Source organism: Dipodomys spectabilis, unplaced genomic scaffold, assembly GCF_019054845.1.
Source record: "Dipodomys spectabilis isolate Male_0828 unplaced genomic scaffold, ASM1905484v1 ptg000108l, whole genome shotgun sequence".
In the NCBI taxonomy this organism is placed as follows: Eukaryota; Metazoa; Chordata; class Mammalia; order Rodentia; family Heteromyidae; genus Dipodomys; species Dipodomys spectabilis.
In genome coordinates, this window is record NW_024870785.1 from 20301104 (window position 1) to 20328583 (window position 27480).

General features: G+C 48.3%; 1 protein-coding gene across 1 annotated transcript in view; it reads right to left on the reverse strand.

Annotated features, from left to right (window-relative positions):
* Window positions 1–8693: 8693 nt before the first annotated feature.
* The window catches only part of Smad3 (SMAD family member 3), a 116211-nt gene continuing 97424 nt past the window's right edge, over window positions 8694–27480 (reverse strand). Inside the window, exons 5-9 of the mRNA XM_042688020.1 lie at window positions 26961–27011; window positions 17970–18182; window positions 15255–15392; window positions 12876–13020; window positions 8694–9903 (exon numbers count right to left, since the gene is read on the reverse strand). Coding sequence (XP_042543954.1) covers window positions 9780–9903; window positions 12876–13020; window positions 15255–15392; window positions 17970–18182; window positions 26961–27011 — 671 coding nt within the window. The 3' untranslated portion in view covers window positions 8694–9779. The remainder of the gene's footprint in view (window positions 9904–12875; window positions 13021–15254; window positions 15393–17969; window positions 18183–26960; window positions 27012–27480) is intronic.

The following is a 27480-nucleotide window of genomic DNA, read 5'->3' on the forward strand; positions in this document are numbered from 1 at the left end:
ATTATTTTGCTTCTGTTGTTTTCTGGTAGAGGGTGGGGTGGGAGAAGCCTCCAAAGGATTAGATATATACAGTGGAGGTAACCAGATTGTGAAACTCACTAGTTCTAGTCCCCTCATATTTTTATTGTTGTTGTTGTTGGTTGTGAGTCTTGAACTCTGAGTCTGGGCGCTGTCCCTGAGCTTTTCAGCTCAAGGCTAGTACTCTGCCACATGAGCCACAGCGCCACTTCCCATTTTCTGGTGGTTAATTGGAGATAAGAGTCTGATGGACTTTCCTGCCTGGGTGGCTTTGAACTGAAATCCTCAGATCTCAGCCTCCTGAGTAGCTAGGATTACAGGTGTGAGTCACTGGCTCCCGGCATCTACTAAGCAGTTTCAAGACCTCAGCTTTCTGGGGGGACACCTCAGGGAAGAATGAGGGAATCTAGACCACTAGTGTATGCTAATAGCCCATGTTCAGAAGAGTGATCTTGAGCCAGAGCGATTTAGTAACCATTGCAGCCTCTCTAAAGTGACCTGTGCACGTCATACAAATTTAACCCATCCAGCTTGGATTTAAAAAAAAAACCAAACACAACTGGGTCCTGAAACCAGGGCCTGTGTGTTATTCCTTAGCTTTTCTGCTCAAAGCTGGCCCTGAGCCATACCTCTGCTTGTGTTTTTATTGTTGGTAAATTGGAGTTAACAGTCTCACGGTTTTGTCTGCCTGGGTTGGCTTTGAACACAATCCTCAGATCTGTCTCCTGAGTAGCTAGGATTCAGGTGTGAGCCACCAGCACCTGGCTTCCAGCTTGGATTTAAGGTAAGAAGGCATGTTTTCTTTCAAACATTTCTCTGTGTGCCTAGCACAGTGCTTGACACACAATAGTCTCCCTTAAGTTCATTTGGAAGGTATGGTTCATGTTTTGTGAATATAACCAAGTCTGAAGATCCACAAATATTGGAAGGTACAGAGAGACATGAATAAACCTCTTCCCCTAGAGAAAGTCATGGGTTATGTAATAATTTTATAGTGATGAAGACATACATATTTTTATAATTGTAAAATACACTGTCCTGCCAGAGTACGAGAAGATTGACAGAACCAGTTTGTTTGCTCTATTTATAGATGTTGGCCACATCGGTTTGAGAGAAGCTAGAGGTTCAGGGAAGCTAGACTTACTTTGGCTGAGTAATGTGGGATGTGGTTCAAGGACCATGGAAGGCGTCAGGCCACTCCTGCAGACGACTTCTAACACGTGAAATGGGATCCATGGCTAATTTCATGCTCCCATTGTGGAGAGGTGGGGATAAATGTTTTTCAGTATGGTTTGATTTGGTTTGGGTTTTTTTTTGCATGGCTTGTCAGCTTCCTGTAGCATTGGGCCAGCCTCTAACAATGGCTTAGAGCTGCAGTACCCTTTTCCCTGCCTTAGCCAGTTTGGCCAGGGTAGAAAACAGTCTTAGGAGAACCACTGTCTAAGGGTAAGATGAGAGCTCTGTGGACTATTCTGAGCTTGAGTGTTTGCTAATGCAAAACTAAATTTAGCAAACATGTATCTGGTGTGGTCAGGGTTCTGATTCATCAGACATCTAATGGATGTAGATAAGCTTCAGTGAAGGTTCTGATGGGAGATTTATTCTTCACACCCTCTACCTTATATTTGACAGTTGAACTCCAGCATTGAATCATTAAATACAAATCTTATTGGAGGACTGGCTATAGGTAGAAAAAGTGCCCTGAACCCAGTAGCTTAGCTTGGTTTGAAAATAACACCCTATTGAACTTTTCCCTGTAATTTGTATGTTACATCTAAATCAGATGAGCAGAATTCAGGTTTGGGGTTTGGATTCCACTTGCAGGAGGGACTTAGAAGTTTTCTGGGTTTCAGATTTTGCCATTGCTTAGGCGTTTACAAACACCACAGGTCTTGTTCTTTGTGAACTTTTCTCAGAGCTAGTTCTTTTAGTGTCACAAGTATCTTGCTTGGTTCTAAGTTTAGTTCCTCTGGTTTGCAGGATCACCCCCTATAGTTTTTCTTTTCCACAACTGAAGCAGAAACAGCAGTATTTGGGGCCTGTTCTCGGAACATTACTGAGCCCCATTCCAACTCTTCAGTGATTTACAGTTCTACTTTGTTTCCTTTCGGGCAAGTATTGACTCAGAGCCTGGCCATAATAGTTATTACTACATCCTTGGAACACAGGCTTGGGGGAAAAGAAAAGAACATTTTTCTACAACCCTTGTGTGGTATCTGGATTTTTTTTTGAGACAGTCTCGCTATTTAGCCAGACTGGGCTTGAACTAGAGATCCATTTGCCTTAGCTTCCTGAGTGCTGGAATTACAGGCTTGAGCCGCAATTATGTATTGCCTATTAATGGCCCAAATACTCTCTGCCTTTAACAAAGAACTTGAGCAACACAGCAGGTCATATAAAGCCCCCCACCCCACAAAACAGCTTCTAGCAAGGATGGCCCCAGCTACTGTCTGATGAAATGACTAACGATTGTTGCTGTTATCAAGCAGGAGGCTTTCATGCGGTAAAGACTCAAGCTCAGTGAGCCAGGGAAAGGTGCTTGAAGGAAACAGTGTTTGGAAAAGAGCATTTTTGTTTTGTTTTGTTGTCAATCATGGGGCTGGAACTCAGGGCGTGGGTGCTGTCTGAACTGTCTCTACTCAAGGCTAGTAGCCTACCACTTTGAGTCACAGTGCCACTTTTGGTTTTCTGGTGGTTAATTGGAGATGGCAGTTGCATGGACTTTCCTGCGTGGGCTGGCTTCAAACCTTGATCCTCAGATCTCAGCCTCCTGAGTAGTTAGGATAACAGGCATGAGCCACCAGCACCTGGCCAAGATTCTTTTTTTTTAATCTGAAGTTCAAGGTCATGGCCTGTACCACTTGTGCTTCCCTAAAAACTTCCCAGGATGTCATAGTAATAGTAAGATGGCTTAGAACAAGAAACCAGGGGTCAGCCAATACTGTGAAGCTTGCGCCAGACTCAGAGTGATCATGGCAGAGGATATAGACTTGAGCATATAGTTTCTCTTTGCAGGGAGCTCAGAGTCCAACTGAGGTGGGAGTAGGAGACATGCCAGCCAAGGTCACAGGACAGGAAGCCAGGCAGTATGTGCAAAGTAGAGTGACTATGGGATAACAAGAATCGGGTACTGAGCACAGAGCATGAGTAGTGGTTCTCAAATGAACCCATATCGAGACACCCAGAGGTTTCTGATTAGTTTGGGGCGGGGCCTGATCATTTGCACTTCTAGACTCAAGTGATACTGAATCAAGGACACAACCCAGAACTAGAGACTGAGGGGAAGTAATGCTTGAGTGGAGCTGAAAGGATAGAGGGAAAAGTTGGGCAGATGAGTAAGTGGAAAGTCATGATATGAACAGTTACGGCAATCAGAAAGCAGTAGGTACATTAGGAGACCTCCAATTGTTGAAAGGTTGATCGGAGGAAGACCTTGAAACACCATGTAGAGTTTGCACCTGCTCCACAAGGGCTTGACTGAAGAGCCAAAGGGTTTTGCGCAGAAAGGCAGCCCTTACCCCCATACACACACAATCACATTCTGGGAAGATATAGCAGCAGGCTTTTGAGGCAGGGTAGATCAGGGAAAATGAGGCAAGGACACAGGAGCCAGGAATTCACAGAGAAACACTATGTTAACCCAACAGCTTGACTAAAAAGTCAGACATTGCTGTCTTGGCTTTAATGCTTCACACTTCCTCACCGAGCAGCAACTATAGTACAAAAGAGAGTAGTTCTCCCTTGGCCTCGCCTACTTACCCAGATAATATATTCTGGGATATGAACAAGAATATCTTAAAAGACTCACATCGTGAGAAAAACCATTTGGGAAGTAAGTCTGATCATAAAAATATTTACAAAGGAAAGCGTCTCCGAGATAGTCACTTCTCTTGAAGACAGCACCTGGTAGAACCAGTTTTTTAAAGAAATGCTCAGATACTGGTGTCTTATTGACCCAAGTTTGATAAACAGACCAAATGATAAAACTGTAACAGAAAGAAGAATAAAGGGGTTAATTTTTCCCAACATGACTTTCGGTCAAACCCCCAGCTCACTTTTTCACCATAAATATCTGAATATTGATTGCATCTGTTACCAGATTTGCCTGAACTCGTGCTTGGGTAGATATTGTGCTTTTCTGTCTTCTTTACTAAACTTTCTTGGTCTTGATGTGTCCTAAAATTATTTCCTTCCTTCTCTTCATTTCCTTCCCTCCCTCCCTTTCTCCCTCCCTCCTTCACTCCCTCTCTCCTTCCTTCCTTCCATCCATCCTTGTGACATGAACTTGAACAACCTAAGGCCCAGGCAGAGGCCTTCTCCCCTTTGGAGGACTTCATGTAGCCTCACTGTTTTGGTAGCATTGTCAAGTGTCTGCCTGATCAGGTAGCTGAGTTCAGAGGGTTGGATGGGGAGGTAGGCAGACATGATCTATCACTGTGATTCATGAGTTTTGTCATAAGCAGCAATACAGATAATTATGGTAATTTGGGCACAATTTGCTATTCCTGCACTAAAGGGGAACACATTCAAATTTTGGAATAGCCCTAATAAAAGGCAACCAGGAGTTGCATTTTGATGACATTCCTCTAATTATATAAAAGGACTTAAAAATCCAAGCAGAGTGGAAATTAACACACAGTATTGGCTAAGGTAGAATTCACCAGACCAGACATTGATGGTTCATTTATTCAGCAAAAAAAAAAGATGGAAAGGGAGCCAGGCCCCAGTGGCTCAAGCCTATACTAGCAATTAAGGAGACTGAGATGTAGAGGATCATAGTTTGATGCCAACTTGGGCAGAGATGTCTGCAAGCCATCCGTCTCCAATAACCAACCAAAAGCAGGGTTGGAAGTGTGTGGCTCAAGTAGTAGAACACCAGCTGAGCAAGAAACTAAACAAGCACGAAGCCTTGTGCTGGGGCTGGGGGAAGAGTGTAAGTAAAAGAAGCCAGGGGTAAAAAATACAATGCGGGGCAACAAAGGCTGAAAGTATCACTGTGGCTCAAAAGGTAGATCACTAGCCTTAAATAGAAAAGGGACAGGGCCTAAGCCCTAAGTTCAAGCCCCAGTACCAGCACCAAAAAAAGACACAGGCTGAGCTCCAGACCCAGAAGCTTTCCAATGACGTTTATTAGAAGGGCACTTACAAGAGGAAGAGGTGGGGGGTGGGGGTGGGGGAAGAGGATGCAACTCTTTAACAGTTGGGGTAAGATGCTTAGACAAACAGGTGCTCTGCTTTTAAAATACAAAAGTTAGAAAAATCTAAAACACTATAAATACATACATGCTTTTTACAAAGGTATCCAAAGGCCAAGCTGGCTGAATAGTGAGGGTTATCCACAATTCCCACATTCTCATCCTGCCCCCAACACAAAACGTAAGAGTCTATATCAGCCTGTCTACCATGACGACAGGAAGGGCTATTTGAGGGCAACTTGGCTAAAGACAGCTCCACTTCAGTGAAGTTGGGACCCCAGGGAGAGAGGGGCTTTGCTTCCATTCAGAACCATGCGTGTCTACGCACTGCCACTTGGCTCAGCCTGGTCTGGTGTTTTGGATGCTAGGCCAAAAAAAAAAAAAAGTGCCTTTACACCCTCCACCAAACACTCAGAACCAGCTCTGCAAAGCTCTTCCAGCCACTGCCCTTAGGAGGTCTTCCCAACTGTCTTAAAAAAAATTAAATAGTTATCTGTCAGGATGGTTTTAAGAAATTATTACATAAATATATAAAAACACCAGGATGCTAGAGTATACAGCAACACTTTAAAAAAAAAAAGATCAATTACAGGGTCACTTGAGTGTCAATCCAGTTTACACGTGAGGTGAGTCTTACGAGGTTGTTTGAACAGAGGTGTCTGTGTGTTCTGCCATCTCCTCTGATGGCCACACCTCACCTCCCATCACAGATAACTTCTCTAACAGACATTTGCCTTTTGTCCATTTGGGAAGTGTCTGGCGCTCCTTAAGCGACTCCGTCCATTGTGCAGACATGACTTGAAGGGTGCCACATAGAGAAACAGCGCCAACCTGGCTGTTGTTAAGTTTTCTCCTGGATGGAGACATGCAGAAGCGAAGAAACCCAATTTCAGGCAGAACAGGCCAGAGCTAGATCTCTGCCATCTCCAGCAGCCTCCTTGGTAAACAAGCCCATAGCAGCCTGCAGTTCTCTTGGCCAGTCTCTCCTTTTAAGGATTAAGGAGACAGTCCTGGAGCCTCAGGAATGGCAGCTCCAGGACTCAGTGTGAAACCAGACAGCTCACACATGTGTGCCACACACTCATACCACTTATAGAAAACTTGTGATCTGAGGGGAAAAAAAGTATCTCTGGAATAGGTCCAAATGAGGAAGCCAAGGGGGAGATGAAGACAAACCAAAGCACACAAAATATGCTATAGCTTCCTTCAGCCCATTAACAGTTTCAGAAAAGAATCACAGCCTGAGACACCATCAGGTCAATGGAGAAGCCTGCCAGAGGTCTCACCCTTGTAGGCTCTTCATAAAGGTCACTGTCCCTGCTTCTGACTTCAGGCTTGTCTGGAAATGCCAGGCTGTCTGCAGCCCAGCTGGGAAGGTTGTCAGCTGAGGTGAGGTGCCAGCACAGGCCCGTAACCCACACCGACTTGGGCCGCTACCTGCGTACACACTGGACGGGTTTGAGTGATGAAATTAACTTGGGAAGGAAGGGGCAGAGAACAGGAAAGAGACAGTTGGCTCTTGGAGAGGTGCTGAGAACAAGGTTCTCTGCCCAGTGCTAGGGATATGGTTTAGTGTCAGCACAAGCCACAAGATGAAGATACTGGGCAGAAGCCTGGGGCAGGAGACAGCACACAGGATCACACCATGCTTAAAATGACTGAGTTGGATGCTGGTGACTCACACCTAGCTAGCTATTCAGGAAGCTGAGATCTGAGGATCAAGGTTTAAAGCCAACCCAGACAGAAAAGTCTGAAACTTTCCAATTAATCACCCAAAAAAAGCTAGAAACGGAGGTGTGGCTCAAGTGGTAGAGCTCCAGCCTTGAGGAAAAAACATAAGGGACAGTGCATAACACTGAGTTCAAGCCCTAGTACCAGCACATAACAAAACTGCTGAACGATCTGTTTGAAACTGTCCCAATTTCCTCTTTTCCTTTTCAATTGTCCTTTTGTTTTACATGAATAAGTGTCATTCATACAGGATTTTAAACTAAGAAAACTGGTTTTATGACTTAAGAAGGCCAATGATAGTACTTGGTCCTAAAAGACCTATGTTGTGGTCCATGACAGAAATAGCACCACCTTCTAACCTCATGCCCAAATTAAATTTCAGGGTTGCCAAAGGGAGAAACCTGCCTACCATTTCTTCACATCCTCCTTGGATAGCTTGCAAAGGAAAAATGGTTAAGAAATAGCCTTGAAGCTAGTTGAGGCACCCTCAACTTCAGGCCCCTTTGAAACAGGCCAACAGTTTGAGCATTGAAAATGGAAAGACACCATCCACATTCAGCCACACTGGGCCACCCAGTGGGCTATAGCAAGTGTGCCACGGAAGCCTTCTGGGAAAGACCCTGTAGCAGATGCAGAAATCAAGCCACTCAGAAACCATTGCCCTTGGCTTTTAGAACAGAGACAGAGCCACCATTGGAATTCTGCCCCAGATCTCAGAGCTGACTGGGGGGTGTGAATGTCCAGGGGGGGGTCCCTAATCTGCAAACAGTCCACAGACCATTCCAAGGCAAGCTGAAACCTCACACTCTGGGGCATTAGACCTCTCAGAGAACGTGTATTGGCAGCCTTCAGGGAGACTCAGGAGAGTTGGGTAAGGGATTCCTTCCTTCTCTTCCTGGCTATTCCAGAGGGTTGGGGAGCAGCTCTGCTAACCAGAAATCTCCCCCAGTTAATGTTCCCCAGCATCTTCATAGAGCATCAGCAATGTCATCACATTGGAGGTTTCCAAACCTGTTGAAAAGTATACACATTCCTTCCTTCCCCTAGAATAAGATAGGACTTCATAGGAAATCCTGTGAAGTCCTTTTTCCTGGGATAAATCCATGCCTCCCCCCCCTTTCCAAAAAAATGTGGGATAAATCATTCAATTCACACAAACAGCAGCAAAGAAGAAGCAATCCTGTGTGCTGTATTCTGCTGAAGGCCAGGAAAAGGAGAGGTCTCCTTTTTATTTTTGTTTTTCCAGTTGAAATAATTTATACTAGTTTTCTCCCTTAATTACCACTGGGAGCAGTGCTTATAACAATAGTTGTCACTGATGATTCTCTACCAGAAGCAAGAGAACTACATCCCAGGGTGAAGATGACAGGTCCCTTTTGTACCATGCCCAACGTTTTCAAAGGTGAAATAAGTGTTTTTTGGTTTTTTTCTTTAATAGCCCTTTTCATTCACCTGAGCTCTTTCCCTTCTGGTGAGTTTGCTTCTGTAAATTTTAGCTTCCAAAAGTGCTGGCAGAACCTGGAAAAGCCTCAACTTGGGGAGAGAAGAGTTGCTAGTCCCATCCTGGGGACACCAATGGTTCACTCCTGTCATCCTAACTACTCAGGAGGCTGAAATCCGAGGACCATGGTTCCAAGCCAACCCGAGCAGGAAAGTCTGTTAAGATTCTTGTCTTCAATGAACTACCAGAATACCAGAAGTGGATCTGTGGCTCAGGTGGTAGAGCGCCAGGCTTGAGCAAGAAAAACGAAAGGACAGTGCCCAGACCCAGTACTAGCACAGAAATAAAATTAGAATTAAAAAAATAAAATTTCAGTTTCCCAAAGTGCTGCCAACTGTCTCTCTTCAGAACCTGGAAATGCCTCACCTTGGGAAGACAAGAGTTACTGATCTGACTCTTAATTTCCCCAGTCAAGGTGCTGAGGGGTGCCTATTTTGTTTATAATATAAACACTTAAAAAACAGCATATGATACAGTTGATTTAATGAAGGCAGCTGGCTACAGAAACTCGCCAGAGCCACATACATGAGAATACGGTGTGAGCTTGAAGACCGTCCAAGATGCCCTCGGTGGTTGCTGCCTCTGGCCCATGGCTCCCGCCACCACGGCCCACACTTTGTGTGAACTGTTACCATCCTCCAAATCTTGAGATTAATGTGAACCTAGGACCCTAGACACTAAGCCAACCGAGAAAGGAAAAGGGCATTTTGAGAAGAGAGATGGCTGTCACCAACTTTTACCACGGTTGCACACACTGCTGAACACACTTGCTGTGCTGAACACATTTGCTGTGCTGTTCTGAGGGGAGAGAGCCAGACAAGTCCTCCTTTACCCAAACCACCATGTTCACCAGGTGCACAACACTGCCAAGGGTAGGGAGGGCCGCACCACGCCTGCTTAGTGGAGAAGACATTTGTCAGAAGTGCCAAAGAGTTTAGGACAACTCTCCAAGGTTGAATTCTACATGCAATCCAGGACAGGGCTTGGTAGCTGGTGACATGGTGACATCCCACACGACTGTCATTAAAAGAGAAGGCTGGGGGAGGGGCAGTGGAGAAACTGCTACCTGTTGGCTCAAGTCAGCAGAAGCCATTTCTTGCCCTACAAAACCAGAGTGTAGGGCACATGTATTCAGCACACATAGCTGTCCATGAAAGCCCATTTCTGGGTTTGCTTCTGTGTTTTAGAGAACAGGCCTGTGCCACCTTAGTTGAGAGAGAGAATTTTCTTCCTTGATGAGAATAAGTTGAACGGGTGCTGAATTTCTCCATCTCTTCCATGGCGGTTTTCCCCCATGCCTGCCCTTTCTCCCTCCCCTTCACATCCAGGGGTCTCTAAGACACACTCGAACAGCGGATGCTGGGGGATCCCATCTGGGTAAGGACCTTATCAAGCCACTGCAAAGGCCCATTCAGGTGTAGCTCAATCCAGCAGGGAGTGCTGGTCACTGTCTGTCTCCTGAAAAGAAAAAAAAAATAAACAGGAAGAGACGGGATTTAAGACATCAGTATACCATTTCCGGCTTTCGTGATACGGTGCCTTACCAAAGCCAAAAGAGAATCTCACCATGTTAGACATTGCCCCACGCGAGATCAGATTTGGATTCCTAAAATTACCAGGCCAAAGCTTCAGCAAGTCAAGGGCTCTTAGGAGGAAGAAGAAGGAGGGCCTTTACAAAAAGAGTTAAATACAGCTGTGCACTAGTGGCTCACACCTGTAATCCTAGCTCCTCAGGAGGCTGAGATAGGAGGATCACAGTTCAACGCCAGCAGGGGCAGGAAACTCAGTGAGACCCTTACTTCCAATTATCCACTAAAAAGCCAGAAGTGGAGGTGTGGCAAGTAGTGGAGCATCAGCCTTGAGTGAAAAAGCTAAAGGAAGCACCCAGACCCTGAGTTCAAGCCTTAGTACCAGCACACAATAAGCGTTAAATATATAAAGTCAAGCCCAGGTCCGTGAGGCCCACCAGTTAAGAGGGACAAGCCTTTGCCTTAGAAAGGCAGAGCTGCTTTCCTTGGTTCTTATCTGGGCCAATGGGCACCTGCAACCTCTCATCCAATCTGGAGGTGGGGGGCAGTCCTTCAGGCCACGATGACGCGTGTCTGTCTGATGGCGGGCATGTGCATGAAACACCAACAAGTCCACATGCCTCCAGCTCCCAGTGTGCTGATAGAATTCCCATCTACGGTCTTATTTTGGAAAATCTTACGAGGAAGGAGTACAGCTAGCCGTGGAACAATTACTGGAAAAACACTAAAGGCGTACCACACGTTTTCTTTTCCCCAAAGCACTTTGTGTGCATTTCAACCCCGGGGTGACGCAGCTCACAGGCGGCCTTGCAGAGGCCTGGGCTGAGCAGAGGCTATCTGCTGTGGCTGGAGGCCCCGGTGCCAGCTGGAGGTAAGAGGCCTGAGCCTCGCCATTTCTGGCCTCCTCCCAGAGCAGAGTGCCGGGCTGAAACCTTACTCTGCTTGGCCCAGGAGACAGGACCAGGGCAGGACTGTTCTGGGAAGGGGCCGCACCCGCTGGTTAGGCTGCCCTGCCTCTCTGCCAGGCGTCTGTGACGCAGTAAAGCGGCACAGGACGGGGTGTGCTGGCTGGGTGGACCCCCAGGAAAAGGGCTTCTGACATCCCCAAGAACCTCTTCCCAGCACTTTGCTGACACACTAGGTCCAGGGGCTGCTGTCCTGGTAGGCCTGAGGAGAGGGAGAGTTCAGAAATAAGCCCTAAGTGTTTCTGCCTCATAAAGGGGTGCCCCCCCTCAAACTTCAGCCTCAATTATCAAAAGCAGATAGGTTTTTGCCTGGCTCATTTCCACTGGCGGCGGGGGGGGGGGGGGGGGGGCATTTTGAACTATTTCCCTTCCACACTGAAAACCAGTACTCATTTTTTTAACCTTTCACTCTTCATTCCCTAAGTGAATTGAGCCAGGGCGAAAAGGCTAGCAAAGACACTCCCAGGGCTCGACCTGTGGGCCTAGGCTAATGTCTTCAGCCCATTACAAGAGGATTGTAAGTTCCTCCTGGGGTCTGACCACTTGATTTCCTGGGTCACTCTTCTGGGGCTTCAGAAAAAGACTTCAAAGACCAAGGTGCCAATGTTCCCTGGCACTCTGAGGCAGATGGTTAAGGAAAGCAGTTTACACACTAGTCAGTGGAGGAGGAGAATGTACACACCACCATCCTGTGATGGGAACCCGACTTTCTGTAAGCCATATTCATCAGGCTTTTATTATAAGCTGTGGTCCAGAGCCAATATTGAAATGGGTTTGGCTGGGGTGAAGAATGACTGCAAAACAAAATAGATTCCAAACATCTGGGAAAATGAAGAGAAAAGAAAGGGAACTTGGAAGGAGCTGGCTCCAGGCGACGTGTAAGGCACCACTGCGTCTGTCTGTCTGTCTGTGCAGGGGCTGAGGAGGAGGCGTGAAGGAAGGACAAACAGCTCTCTGCCTCCGCCTCTCAGGCAACTTCTGACTGCATGCAGCAAGAAAAGGAACTGGATTTTTGTTCAGACCAGTTCCAATTCAAACAAGCAGACTGGACCGGGTAGATCTGACTACAATCAGCTCCATATTTAAAGCTGGATCTGGAACTTTTTAAAGAAAATGTGTACAAGTAAACTATTGTATTATAACCACTCAAATCCATCTCCTCCTCCTCCTCCTCCTCCTTTTTTTTGGGGGGGTGGTGCTGTTACTGGGGCTTGAACTCAGGTTCTAGATACTGTCCTTTAGCTTTTTCACTCAAAGCTAGTGCTCTATCACTTGAACCACAGCTCCACATTTGACTTTTTGGTGGTGGCTCAGCAGAGTTAAGTGTCTTACAGACTTTCCTTCCCAGGATGGCTTCAACCCATGATCCTCAGATCTCAGCCCCCTGATAGGCTAGGATTATGGGTATAAGCCATTGGGTCTAGCTCATCTCCTTCCTTGATGGTTGTTTTTCATGTCTTTAGATGCTTGGGGTTAACCAAGATCCCTGAGTTAGAAATGCAGTCCTAGGGAGATGTGTGGAGGTTGATGACTTCCTGGATAAGATCCCATCTGCCAGAAAGACAGGATGCAGCAACTAGAAGGGCACATGTTTGATGCTCAGCCATTCTACCAACCAAGTGATTTCAGGCAAGTCCCTTCCCCGCCTAAGGGCCCAGTTCTCTCATCCACAGGACATGGATGATGCCACTGGTCCCCTCTCAGACCTGTGGGGAAGAGGGCATGGGATGTGTGTTGATAGGGCTGAGAAACTGCCAAGCACCCAGGCAAACAGGGTTCTCTTCCTGTTCATCCGGGGCTGTCTATCCCCACCACCTTGTGCCCCGCTTCCCAGACCTGCTCCACCGACCCATACTTGGTTTGTGACTCTCCATGGAGCCTCCACTCTGAGAGCCTGGAATTTTGTCCCTACAGCTCTAGGCAGCCGGGCACTGACCTGTACTCTGCTCCCCAGCCTTTGACGAAGCTCATGCGGATGGTACACATTCGCGTCAGCTGGTATACAGCCTCAAAGCCCTGGTTGACGGACTGAGCCAGCAGGGCAGCAAACTCCTGATTATTAAAGATCTTCAGGTTGCATCCTGCAGAGAACACAGAGAGTGCTGGGCAGCGGCAAGGCGAACCCTGGATCACACCGGACACCAACTCCACACTTAGCACAGGGCCAAAGACGAGCCTGCTCAGTCCCTGTCCTTCAATCTGCCTATCTCATCCAGGAAACACAGCTCGTGAGGGTAGAGATTGAAGACTGGACCATCACCCACACACACACACACACACACTCCAGCTGTGGAAGGCTATGATGGAAAACTGAGGAGGGCCATGAGCACATACCCTGGGCCAAGCAGGGATCCAAGAATAGGGGACCCAGGCCCTGGTGTTTGGCCTGGATGATCTGATGGTGGCTGGGGGCCCTAACTGGGCCACAGGAAGGCCCAGAGAGGGATGTTGGAAATACACGCCCCAGATTCATGCTGTATCAGGAAGGAAGAGAGTGGGGTCACATTTTGGCCTGGTACAAAGTAGGGTTGAAGTCATACAACCTACTGAAGGAAGATGTCCAACTCAGTAGAATGGAGACAGGCACAAATAAAGTTTAAAATAAACCTCTCATCTGAAGTCCTCCAGCCCAAGTGCCAGGAATGTAGCAATCAGGAAAATGAAGACAGAAGCACATGAGGGCAAAATCAAAGGTGAGCCAAGGTGATGCTAATGATCGGGCCAGCACAGGCCTCTGCTCTGCCGTGTACTGCTGCTGGTTGCCTTTGGGATCTGTGTAGTCTCTCTAAGATGGACTGGCCATCCCAGTTCCATGACTCTGATCTGACAAATGCCACCAGAGTCCACTCAGTCCTCACCAAACAGCAAGCAGAGGGCCAAGATTACAAGTATGCTTCCGCTCCTCTCTTCCCCCGGAAGTGTGGTGAAGCCAGGTCCAAACTTTGCCAGATCCGCTTGTAAAGCCAAGAAGTAGAAGAGCACTACACAAGTCATTCAGTCCTAGGCTCTTCACTGCCCTGGCCACTTGCTGTGTGTCCTTGGGCACACAGCTTAACCACTCCGAATTTGTTTCCTTAATGTCCCTACTTCAGAACCAGTGTAGCTGGAGACAACGACATAAATGTCTTTTTGTAAATACAAACTACAACACATTGAAGAAGCCTGGAACACTGCTGTGGTTTGGGATTGTCTGTGTTTTGAAGTTTACCCTGCCCAGTCACCTGCCACTCCGTGAGCAGGAGAAGAGGTGTCCTGTGTGTGGTGTGGGCTGTGTCCTGGCCTGGCCATGCTACCTGTCAGCCAGTTACAAGACTACATTCTGGGAGTGCATGCCCCAGGACAATGGGCTCTGGCTGGAGGAGCCTCCTGCTTAACTGTGCCCAGGCATGTGCCAACTACATATTGGGCTCCACCTGACATATGTTCTTAGAGACCAGGTGGGTTGAGTTAGCCTCACTCAGAAAACTCATAACGTTCCACCAAGATAAAACCAAAACTTTCTCAGGTCCTCCTGTCCTTTTCACACCTTTGCCATGCTGTGTCTGTCTAATGCCTTCATTGACTCCGACTCCTCCTCATGGAAGCTTTCCCAGGCTATCCCCAGTAAGAAGTGCCCTCTTGGCTCAGCTTCTCACCCTTTTGTGTGTGTGTGTGTGTGTGTGTGTGTGTGTGTGTGTGTGTGTGTGTGTGTGTGTGTGTGTGTGTGTGTGTGTGTACTGGGGCTTGAACTCAGAGCTTAAGCACTGTCCCTTAGCTTTTGCACTCAAGGCTAATGCTCTACCATGTGAGCCACAGCTTCACTTCCAGCTTTTTGCTAGTGAATTGGAGATAAGAGTCTCACAGACTTTCCTGCTGAAGTTGGCCTCCTCAGAGGCCTCTTGAGGAGTCAGAATGACAGGCATGAGCCACCAGCTTGTCTTTTTCTTTTTCCCTATCTCAGAGGTCTATATTGTCCATGACGATGGAAACATGGCCTCCTCCACCTCTCCAGTACCTGGCACGGACCTGCATGCCATGTATGTTTGTGGGAAGAGCTGAGGGAAAGGAAAGAGGAAGAAGGAAGGGATGGAGGAAGGAAAGAAGGGAGGCAGGCCGACAGCCTGAGTGCCTACATACCTAGCACAGCAGGCAGGTGCCCAGGTTAAAGGCAGGCTGTTGGACGCTGCCCTTTCCCCCTGAAGGTTCAGGTAGATGGACACAGAGAAAACCCAACTAACAATGCCAACACGAGTGAGGTGGAAAGGCAGAGAGAGGGGTTCTCTCAGCACCTCAGCCACATCCTCCGAGGTGAAGACCCCCTGGGGGAGGGGCTTACCTGGGGGGATCTTGCAGACAGTGGCTGGGTGCCAGCCGTAGCGCTGGTTACAGTTGGGAGACTGGACGAAGATGGCACTGTCACTGAGGCACTCAGCAAACACCTCCCCTCCAATGTAGTAGAGCCGGACGCCTCTCCCTGCATGGGGTTTGGGAACAGCGAAATCAGGACACTTCTGAGGACCCAGAGCCCAGCCTGACCTCCAAGTATGGGATCTGTGGGTTTCTAAAGAAGGGGAAGCGGATGACAGAGAAGAAACGACCTACACCAGCTCAATGATGACCTCTGGGCCTGAGCTCCCTCCTCTTTTCTGTTTTTGTTGTTGTTGCTATGCCAGCACTGGGACTTGAACTCAGGGCTTCAAGCTCTTGCTCAGCAATGATTGCTCAAGGCCAGAGCCCTATCACTTGAGTCAAATCTCCAGCTCCCTGAGCTCCTTTCTGGAGAAGATGGGGACAGTACAGCTGCTGTGACCATGGTGGCTGCCAAGGGACAACTCCCACTGCCCGTTTTCCCGGCCTGCTGTTCTGGGTCCTTTTCTACCCAAGGTTCAGGGGGAAACAACCTCTGAGCTTCGAAAGCCCACAGCCTGAAGGACGCCGCCACTCAGGGCTAGCCCATATATTTGCAGATTTACTTTTCCCTCATCTCTTAAATCCACTCCAGATGGACAGAAATTGATTTTAAATGGACTCAGCAATTCCAGTGGTTATATAAATACTCGGTGAGCTGGGCTTAGTGGGGGAATGTCCCTTCTCTAGCTGGGAACCATGGCTGATCCATTCCCAGTGTGAAACCAGGAAAACCAGAATCTTTCCAGGGTCACATGGGTACCTGACCCGTATGAATGACTTGATATCCTTTTCCTCTGCCCCTTCCCGACTCCCATCCCTCCTTCCTGAACCTCCATAGGACTCAGTGCTGGGTCTCTATGGAGGGGAAGTATGGTGATAGAGAGACCCAGACCCACAGAACCCAGGCCCTGGGCTCACAAAATCCCAACTTTCCCTCTAACAACCATAGAATCTTTTTTTTTTTTGCCAGTCATGGTGCCTGAACTCTGGGTCTGGGCACTGTCCCTCAGCTCAAGGCTGGTGCTCTACCACTTGAGCCACAGCACCACTTCCAGCTTTTTCTGCTTATGTGGTGCTGAGGAATCGAACCCAGGGCCTCATGCATGCAAGGCAAGCACTCTACCACTGAGCCACCTTCCCAGCCCCTAGAATCTTCTTTTGTTGTTATTGGTCATGGGAATTGAACTCAGGGACTGGGCGCTGTCTCTGAGCTTTTGTGCTCGAGGCTAGCACTCTGCCACTTTGAGCCACAGCACCATTTCTGGTTTTCTGGGAGTTCATTGGAGACAAGAGTCTCATGGACTTTCCTGCCCAGGCTAGCTTCAAACTGTGATCCTCAGATCTCAGCCCCCTGAGTAGCTAGGATTACAGGCATGAGCCACTGGTGCTTAACTACTACATTTTTAGCTGAACCAATTTCTGTCAGAGACTAGAAAGCAAACCAGCAAGAATGAAGAACATGAGACCATGCTCAGAGCATGAGATTGCCCTCCACCTCCAAAGCCCATTGGCCAATCATGGGGTTCTAGGATGGTATTTGAAGATATATATTTTTTGGGGGGGGGTCCTGAACTCTGGGCCTGGGCGCTGTCCCTCAGTTCTTCAGCTCAAGGCTAGTGCTCTACCACTTGAGCCACAACGCTACTTCCAGCTTTTTTCTTTTTGCTTATGTGGTGCTGAGGAATTGAACCCAGGGCCTCAGGCATGCAAGGCAAGCGCTCTACCACTGAGCCACCTTCCCAGCCCTTGAAGACATATTTTTGTATCTTCTCCTCAGCCCTTCTAAGTTCCAAGTCTGTCATTCTGAATCCCCAAATCATGGCTGTCCTTAGCTTAATAATTTTATAAGCAAGCTAAATGACATGGCTTTATCTCCTCTAAACCCCCAAAGCCATGTTTGAACTTATTATCTGGATACAGTAATACAGCATGGTACTAGCTCTGGTATTTTGGTATCAGGCCCATCTTATCTTTCTACGTTCTCTAAGTGTCTAGAATAATCTCATGAAATCACAAACAGATCACTCCTTCAAGAATAACTGCCCGTTTATTAGCCCTGACTAACCTATCTGTATGTTAGGGTTGTTTTTTGTTTGTAGGTTTTTTTTGGTAGTTCTAGAATTTGAGCTCAGAGTCTCAAGTACTCTACTACTTGAGCCATGTCCCCCCTTCCCCCCCCCCCCAGTTCCTTTTTGCTTTAGTTTGTCTTGAGGTAGGGTCTCATACTTTTGCTCAGCACTAGCTTCGGAGCACAGTCCTTACTTTTGATTCCTGAGTAGCTGGGACTATAGACATTGGACAGCACACCAGGGCCTGTATGCATACTTTTGTTGAAAGAATTTGGCATGTTGCTTTTCCCATAGATCGCCCTTCCTTATCCCCTTAATTGAGGCGTTTCCCCCTCTGTAGCTTCTAGATTTTTCAGACATTATCTTGGTCTTTGGGTTAGGAATGACCAAACAATCTGAACTTCTGTGCCTTTCTGGGAGTAACTAGGACAATAGAGAATTTGGGAGCAGATGAGGGAGCTGAGTCCTTTCTCAGGCCCCAGTGGGAGGCAGGGCACAGCTGTTAAGAGCACTGTGCACAGGCTACCCTGGCTAGGATGGGGACAGGGGTGAGAAGCATGGCCGCCTGTTACCAATGTGCCTCCGTGTGAGTTCGACCGCGGCGTTCCTGTTGACGTTGGACAGCAGACCCAGGCAGAAGCGCTCTGAGTTGGAGGGGTCGGTGAAGCCGTCCACTGTCATTGACGGCTGCGAGGCGTGGAATGTCTCCCCGACACGCTGGTTCAGCTCATAATAGGAGATGGAGCACCAGAAGGCCGGCTCACAGTAGGTGACTGGCTGCAAGTCTGGGGAGACACAGTGCATGGGATCAGTGACCTCCAAGAATGTCCTGGAAGATTCTTTCCCACTTCTCTGAGGTGTCAATGACCTCCTCCCTGTGTGGCTTTCATTGCATACATATTTTTGAGGGGAGCAAGGGAGTGCCAATACTGGGGTTTGAACCCAGGGCCTAGGCACTGTCCCTTAGCCTTTTCACTCAAGGCTGTTGCTCTACCACTTGAGTCATGACTCCACTTCTGGCTTTTTGGCAGCTAATTGGAGATATGAATCTCATGGGCTTTCGTGCCTGAGCTGCCTTCAAACCACGTCCTCAGATCTCAGTGTCCTGAGTAGCTAGGATTACCTAGCTTCAGACTCACTCTTTAATATACTTAAAAGTCACATGGTCATTTAGGATACGTCTGCGTATGAGCTGGTATCCATTCCTACGTGTTCTGACTGTCCAAGAGCACCATACTGTCCCAGGGCCCCCTCTCTCTCCCTCTACTTCAGCTAGCAGCATGGGCTATGATGCAGAGGGGTGGGAGGGGCTCAGTGCTGACCGGAGAACCCTGCCCCTCTCCCCCCCACACACACACATATCAGGCAAGTTCCGGGAACAAGGGTCTGCTGTGGACCTCTGCTTATTGACTCTGGAAGAACCCAACTCCATGAGACCGGAAACTGGGCTGCTCACAGGAAAGGGCTGAGGTGTCTCCTGACAGAGACGCGCATTCATATCCTCCTGAAGGTCAGAAGCCACCGGGGTAAAGGGGAAGCACAGACATTCCTCCACACCACTCACACCCACACAGGGCAGGTGGGTGAGGATGCCTCTCCCCCTGCTGGGAGAGGCCTTAGCACTCCTGACACGTGGGACTTAGGAGGAAAGGGTGCCAAACATTGCAGGATATTTTCAGCAGCATCTCAGCACCCACTAGATGTTACTCACATCCACCCCTCTCCCTCTCTCTCTCTTTCTCTCTCTCTCTCTCTCTCAACTGGTGACAATTTTTTTTTTAAAAAAAAAAAGTCACTAAGCACCAATGGCTCACACCTGTAATCCTAGCTACTCAGGAGGCTGAGATCTGAGGATCGTGGTTCAAAGCCAGCCTGAGCAGAAAGCTTCTGTGAGACTCTTATCTCCAGTTGACTACCAAAAAGCCAAAGTGGTGCTGGGGCTCAAATGGTAGAGTGCTGGCCTTGAGCATAAAAAGCTCAGAAACAGTGCCCAGGCCCTAAGATGGACACACACACGCACACGCACGCACACACACACACACACACACACACACACACACACACACACGTACATGCCCCCAGCCACGGCGAGATGTGTTCCAGTAGTGGAAAATACCCTGGGTTAAAGTCATGGTCCTCAATGTCAAGCCAGATCATAGAGAAATAGTCACATAGAGATTTTACCTCCCACTTCACCTCCACCAGAGGGCTGAGTTCTCTTTCCCACTGGTACTATATAGGCAGTACCAGCTCACCAAAGGCAAAGGGGCCAGGCACTCAGGATGTGGTGTTGAGAATAACCATGATTCTTCATATTGAGCATGTCCTGGTTCTGTTTCAAACTCTACCTGAAGAGAGCCCAACTATCTCAGGCCCCTACCTAGTCATCCAGAGTGGAGAAAAAGGCAGTGGAGGCCACTGGCAGGGATCTACACGGCTGCCAGGGATACAGGCAAAGCTGTGGCCTGTGCTCTGTCTGACTCCTAAGCTTGGGCCACATCAGCCATGTCTGCCTTTGCGCTATGCTTCAGCATTCCAGTGAGATGAGCTGTATTCTAAACACTGCAGTCACTAAAATGCGAGCTGTGTTGCTTTGGAAACAGTTATTTTTGTGCTTTTTTTTAATTAAAAAAAAAAAAAAAAAAAAAGGATTTGAGTGCCGGTGGTTCATGCCTTGTAATCCTAGCTACTCTGAAGATTGAGATCTGAGGATCCTGGTTTGAAGCCAGCCCAGACAAGAAAATTGCTAATTAACCACCCAAAAGTCAGAAGTGGAGCTGTGGCTCAGGTGGTAGAGCACCAACTTTGAATGAAAAAAACTAAGGGACAGTGCCCAGACCCTGTGTTCAAGCCCCAGTACTGGCACAAAAAAAGGAAGAGAGGAGGAAAAAATCCTTCAAAATAACCAGGCAACGTTATCAAGCTGCTGGCTTTTGATGCCCAGGTGCAGGCCTGCTGACCTTGTATATTGACTTTGGGGGACATCCTCTCCCTTTTCACTCAGGGCTTGTGAGTCTGCTACAATAACGAGAGCACTGGAAGACATCTACAGAGAACCTTCCAGGTCACTCCATCTGGCACAGGTTAGTCTGAAGAAGAGGCAGCGTGGGCTGATCTGGGTCAGCCCTGATTTACTCAGCAATGCACAGAACTGAACAAAATCCTCACCCCCAAATCATAAAAGTCCAGGCAAAAATACAGTGAGCAAAGCTCCCAGGGAACACTGATAGACCACCCATCCAAACAAAAGAAAAGCTGGCAGGCGACCCACAAAGACTGTCACAGAATTCCCGAACCATGGTCTAGGGACGGGTGGCTTCAAGGGGTCCTAGGCTGAGAGACCCTGACAAGCAGATTAAAACCCTTCTCCAAACACCCCGCAACTGCAGACACAGAGTTATGGAAACATTGGATATGTAGCTCGACACATCATTAGCAAGGTGCTGGTTGGAGGTGCACAGTCACCATGCTAGTGCTAAGTCTGCAGGCCACTGTTTTCACAGTGCTGTGTGGATAAGCTGCCCTGGCTCACAAGCAGGACAGACCTGGGTAGCACATTATACTTTTCTAGACACTGCAAACAACGATAAGGCAACCGTGCTTCTCTCCCTCCTTTCTGCAAGATGAGCTGCAAACCAAACGCGGTGGTCAGCTTGTGATATTACTGGTGTTTGAATTCAGGGCTCTGCACATGATAGGCCAGCACTCTACCAGTTTGGCTTTTTTGTTTGGTTATTTGTTTTTGTTCCTGAGACAGGGCCTATTGTCACCGTTGTCCAGGCGAACCACAACTCTCAATCATCCTGCCTCTCTGTCTTCCAAGGAGCTCAGATTTACAGAGCTGGGATTATACGTGTACACTACCATGCCTGACTACATTTGTAAACTGGACATCTACCCCCATTTCTTTCCCACTAAAGATCCACAGCACAATCAGTGCACTAAGAGCAAAACGCCACAATTCTACACAAGAAGAAGCTGTATCACACAGGATAACCATGTGTGTTTACTGAAAGAGGGCTCAACTTGGCTCTGAGCTTCTGAGAAGACAAAGCAAAAAACAGAATATAATCCAAGTGTGATGGGCAGATGCACAGGGCTCAACAGATCCCTGAGGGAAACAAAGCCTGTCCTGGCACTAAACCTTAACAATCTTCAGGGGAGGTGGCAAGAATCTCCCCCTTTCCCGGCTTCAGCAGTCAAGCTAGTGAGCAGGCCCTGGTTTAAAAACCAGAGACTCTGAATACCTGGGCTGGTAGACAATGGCACATGCCAAAGCCACAGCCCTGTTCCTATCAGACTGCTGGATTGTGCTAATCTTTTACCAGAGCAGTGGTGTGGGACACATAGCATCCTCCAGCTGCAGTGGTCACGGGCCCCTCCCCCACCTGTATGGTGTTCGCCAGCCATTCTTAAGTGGCATGGGTGCTCAATTCTTGGCTGGCCCCCTGCCAGCCAAACACATTGGCCGGCTTCAGTTTTGAGCCCTGTTCCAAGTTGGCATAGACTTTCTGTTTTGTTTAAGGAAAAGAAAACAATAAAATCCAGAAGGCAATGCTTGGGTTCAGAGACGACTATTAGTAACATGTGCAAAAGATCTGAATGCAGCAAAGGTGAGAGGGATTCGCTTTCTGCTCTAATTGAAAGCATGGAATGGTAGTGGCTCACGCCTGTCATCCTAGCTCCTCAGGAGACTGAGAATCTGAGGACCACAGTTCAAAGTCAGCCGGGGCAAGAAAGTCCATGAGAGTCTGTTCAAACCAGACCAGGCATGGCAGTCCATGAGACTCTGGTTTTTTTGCTTGTTTGTTTGTTTTTTGTCGGAGTTGGGCCTGAACTCTGGGCCTGGGTGCTGTCCCTCGGCTCTTCAGCTCAATGCTAGCACCCTACCACATGAGCCACAGCGCCACTTCCAGCTTTTTCTGCTTATGTGGTGCTGAGGAATTGAACCCAGGGCCTTATGCATGCAAAGCAAGCACTCTACCACTGAACCACCTTCCCAGCCTGTCCATGAGACTCTTACATCCAATTAACCACCAAAAAGCCAGAAGAGGAGCTGTGGCTCAAGTGGTAAAGCACTGGCCTTGAGCAAAAAAAGTTGAGAGATAGTGCCCAGGCCCTGAGTTCAAGCCCTAGGATGAACAGACAGGCAGGCAGGCAGGCAGGCAGACAGACAGACAGACAGACACACACACACACACAACCTTGTGATCTTTTAGCCTAACAGTTCAATGTAATCAAGAACAACAGCAAAGTCTACAGGTCCCAGGAAGGTGAGGATGTAGTACAGGGCCAACTTCCTGTCTTTCATCATATCATCATTTCACCTTGCCTGTGAATTTACAAGCTACCGAAGACTGATGCTAGAGAGAACCTGAGAAAAGTACCTTGTGCCTAGTGTCAGTGGCTCACAAGTGTCATCCTCGCTACTCACGAGGCTGAGATCTGAGGCTCATGGTTCAAAGGCACCCCCAGCTTTAGCCAATGAACTACCAAAAAGACTAGAAATGGAGTTGTGCCTCAAGTGGTAGAGTACTAGCTTTGAGCATAAAAATTCAAGGACTAGCCAGGCACCAGTGGCGTATGCCTGTAATCCTAGCTACTCAGGAGGCTGAGATTTGAGGATCCAGGTTCAAAACCAGCCTGTGTAGGAAAGTCTGTGAGACTCTTATCTCCAATTAACCACCAGAAAACCAGAAATGATGCTGTGGTTCAAGTGGTAGAGCGTTTACCTTGAGCTGAAGAGCTCAGGGACAGCGCCCAGGCCCAGAGTTTAAGCCCTACAACTGACAAAAACAAAAAACAAAAACCTCAAGGACAAGACCCAGAACTGGCAAAAAAATAAAAAAATAAAAAAGAGAGAGAGAGAGAGAGAAGGAAAGGAGGGAAGGAAAGAAGGCATGAAGGAAGGAGGGAAGGAAGGAAGGAAGGAAGGAAGGAAGGAAGGAAGGAAGGAAGGAAGGGAGGGAGGGAGGAAGGGAGGGAAGAAGGAGGGAGGGGAGGGAGGGAGGTGGGGGAGAGAGGAGTGAGTAGGGGAGAGAAAGAGGGAAAAGAAAGGTATGTGTGTGGCAGCATGGGCACAGTGGCACCTGGTCAGGCCTGTGGCCTGGGCTCCTGTCTTCTCTTCAGGGCCAGGGGCCTCCTACCTTGCAGCTGCCCTGCCATCCACCCTTTCTGCTCTCGTGCCAGAGGGCAAGGCTTATCCTGCCAGGATGCTGCGAGAAGGCATCAACTTCTGGAATGGCAGCTCAGCTGTTGCCCCTGGGGTGCTCCTGGGCCTATTCCTCAAGTCCAGCCACTCCCTGAATGTCTCACAGGAAAGCAGGGAACAACTTACTCACCTGGCAGGAGCCGGCGCGTTACCTTTCTCCTCTCTCCACCTGCCACCTCCTTCCCCTTCATTTGTTCCAACCTTTCTGAGTTACATGCCTGGGAAATTCCAGGTGACTCACCCAGCACTATGTGTAACAGCCCATCACCTGCTCACAGCCCCCTGCAAAACAAACGTCCTAGGGCTCCCGAGTGCAGTAGGCCTGGCTGGGCCTTGGTCATGCTTTGGGGGCGTGGCTTTGCTGTGTGGCAGGATACTCAACCTTTCCCAGACCTGGGGCCCACACCAAAATGGGGAGGGCATGAAAGAGGAAGTCACAGTTTCCTTCTGTATAATAACCTCACAACCATACCTTTCTTTTTGTTGTTGTTGGTGGTGGTGGTCATGGGGCTTGAACTCAGGGCCTGAGTGATGTCCCAGAGCTTTTTCACTCAAGGCTAGCATTCTACCACTTTAAGCCACAGCTCCACTTCTGGTTTTCTGGTGGTTAATTGGAGATAAGAGTCTCACGAACTTTCCTGCCCAGACTGGCTTTGAACAATGATCCTCAGATCTCAGCATCCTGAGTAGCTAGGGTTACAAGTCTGAGCCCCAGAACCTAGCTTACAACACTATTGTGTGTGTGTGTGTGTGTGTGTGTGTGTGTGTCGATGTGCACCTGGGCACCGTTCCTTAGCTTTTTCATTCAAGCTAGTGATCTATCACTTGAACCACTGCTCCACTTACAGCTTTTTTTGTTGGTTAATTAGAGATGAGCCCAGTGATCTTTCCTGCCTGGTTGTCTTGGAACCAGGATCCTGAGATCTCAGCCTCCTGAGTAGCTAGGATTATGGACATGGACCACCAGCACCCAGCTATCCAGCCTCTTGTTCTAGAATTAGTTTTTGTTCTTAGGAACCCAACAAGACCACGGAGCATCTCCAGGCCGGTCTCTGATGGATCTACCAATCCTCCCTCCCCCCACATCTAGACTGGCACAGGGTGACTGGGCCCGAGGTAGCTTCGTAACAAAGGAATAAGGTGGGACAAACTGGTTAATGACTACCCTTCTGAGTGAGACTAGCAGGGGTACCTGGTCTCAGTGGAACACAAAGCAGTGATCTGCTGTAGTGGGGACACATGCTATGTCCCAAGAAGTCTTGAGTTCAAAGCCAGCTTCCCTGTTCAGCAGTTTAACCTGAGTTAAACTAAGTTAACCTGAGTGAGTTCACAAGTCTATTCTTGGTTTTCTAATCTGTAAAGTGAAAATTGACAATACTTCTACATTCTTTTTTGGGTCCGGTTGTGGGGCCTGAACTCTGGGCCTGGGAGCTGTCCCTCAGCTCTTCAGCTCAAGGCTAGCGCTCTACCACTTGAGCCACAGCGCCACTTCCGGGTTTTTTTTTTTCTTTTTGCTTATGTGGTGCTGAGGAATCGAACCCAGGGCCTCAGGCATGCAAGGCAAGCGCTCTACCACTGAACCACCTTCCCAGCCCCCAATACTTCTACATTCTAAAGTGAGTTTTAAGCTGAAGATCTGAGGGTCACAGTTCGAAACCAGCCCAGGCAGAAAAGCCTGTGAGATTCTTTTCTCTAATAAACCAGCAAAAAGCCAGAAGTAGAGTTGTGACTCAAGTGGTAGAGTGCTAGCATCGAGAAAACAAAACAGGGACAATATCCAGGCCCTGAGTTCAAGCCCTAGGACCAGAAAAATACACCTTCAAGCATCTCTTTATTTTCCAAATGATGTTGTATCTGACACTGTCAGTCAAGCTCTAGAAACACATTGGCATGAGAGTCAAACCACTTGGATCCCCACACCTGACATTAATGATCACTGTTCCTGGGCAATTTAGTGAGGGCCAGCTTGTAATACCTCAAGACGATCCACAAGACCAGAGTATCAAAAGTTCCCTCAATAAAAACAATAAACATGCCAGGCACTGGTGGCTCACACTTGTAATCCAAGCTACTCAGAGGAGGGGCAAGAAAAGTCCATGAGACTCTTATTTCCAGTTAACCAGCAAAAGGCCAGAAGTGGAGATGTAGATCAAATGGCAGAGTGCCAGCCTTGAGCACAAAAGCTAAGAAAGAATGCAAGGCTCTGAGTTCAAGACTCAGTACTAGCACCAACAAAAACAAACCCAACCCAGACATTCAATGGTTTTCAGCCCTCAGGCAAACTTCAACCATAACCTCCACACAGCTGCTACGCCCAAGAGCCGAAGGACACTTCCTGGCTAGCCCTGCAACTCTAGGGAACCCTGACCCAGCAGTCCAAAACCGGGGGACTGTTTGTAAACAGGGCCTGGTACTCTAAAACCTCGTGAGATAAAGCAAACCAAAACCAAGGCATCCAAATATGGAAACACATTTACAAAATAACACAAATAATATACACAGTGACCCTACAGGCAAGGCTCAGATATCAATGCTGGACACACAAGTGCCAGGAAACAAAACAAAGCAACAAAAAAACAGAAGAAACACAGGACATCGCACAGCTGTGGCAGGTGGTGCCATTATGGGTACACTAGCATTTTCCTGCCAGATTCTTTAAATGTTGCTGCTTTAGTAACCAACTGTTACAAACCAGGCACTGGTGGCTCACGCCTGTAATCCTAGCTACTCAGGAGGCTCAGCTCTGAGGATCATGGTTTGAAGCCAGCCTGAACAGTAGAGTCCATGAGACTCTTAACTCCCCATGAAGAACTAAAAAACAAAAAAAACAAAAACAAAAAAGCTAAAAGTGGAGCTGTGGCTCAAAGGGTAGAATGCTATCCTTGAGCAAAAATAGCCAGAGACAGTGAGCAGGGTCTGAGTTCAAGCCCCAGGACCAGCACTTTAAAAAACAAACACGTTTGTTTCAAGACAAATCGGTGCATTTGAGTAAGTCTATGGAAGCCGCAGACGGTGTGTGCACAGCTGCCTGTGGTCTTGCCCCAAACCACACAGTGAGCTTGGCTGACCACAGCCCCATCTTCTAGGTCTAAGGTCTGCAGGATTTTCATTCACTCACGTCTGAACACCACACTGAGGAAACACAATCCCAGGCCTATGGTGTCTTTGCTGCCACCAGTGCTCTCAGATTTCCCTGTTCTGCCATGACCTAGCTTGGCTATAACCAGAACCCAGCGGGCGGGGTCTGGGCTGGTGTCGGAGCCTCACCTCCAAGGCCCCCTCCCTCAAGGGCCACCAGTGGTCTGCATCCAGAAGAGGATCCCACATGTACAGCCGAAGAAGAGCTACTCACCCAAGTTATTGTGTGCTGGGGACATCGGATTCGGGGATAGGTTTGGAGAACCTGCAAGGTGAAACACAGTTGTGAGACTTTATAAGTGATCTGGTGGGGGAGGTGGGGAGGAGGGAGAGGGAGCTGAATTACTTAACACTTCATCAAGATGAGTGGCTAATCATCACCAGGGCCGAGAAGCCTGGACCAAGCCTGGAGAAGCCAAGTCTGGCCTCATTTCCCCTCCCTAGGCCCACTGAGCTCTGTGGAATGGATGGATAGAACAGAGGGCCTTACGGTCCTCTGGCAACCTGAGCAGTTAGGATCCTACACAAGGCCCCAGCCCAAGGCTGTGTTCAGCACACACACACCTGCCCTTAGGAAAGACAAACCGCATCCAGGAAAATGAGATGACAGGAGTCCTCTCCCCTGCCATGCCATGCCCAGCCCCAGGTAGCAAGAGGCCCAAGGCTCAAAAGCCATTTCCAGCCTCTGCTGCACTCCATCCACACATTGCTTTTTGTGTGTATGTGCTGGTCCT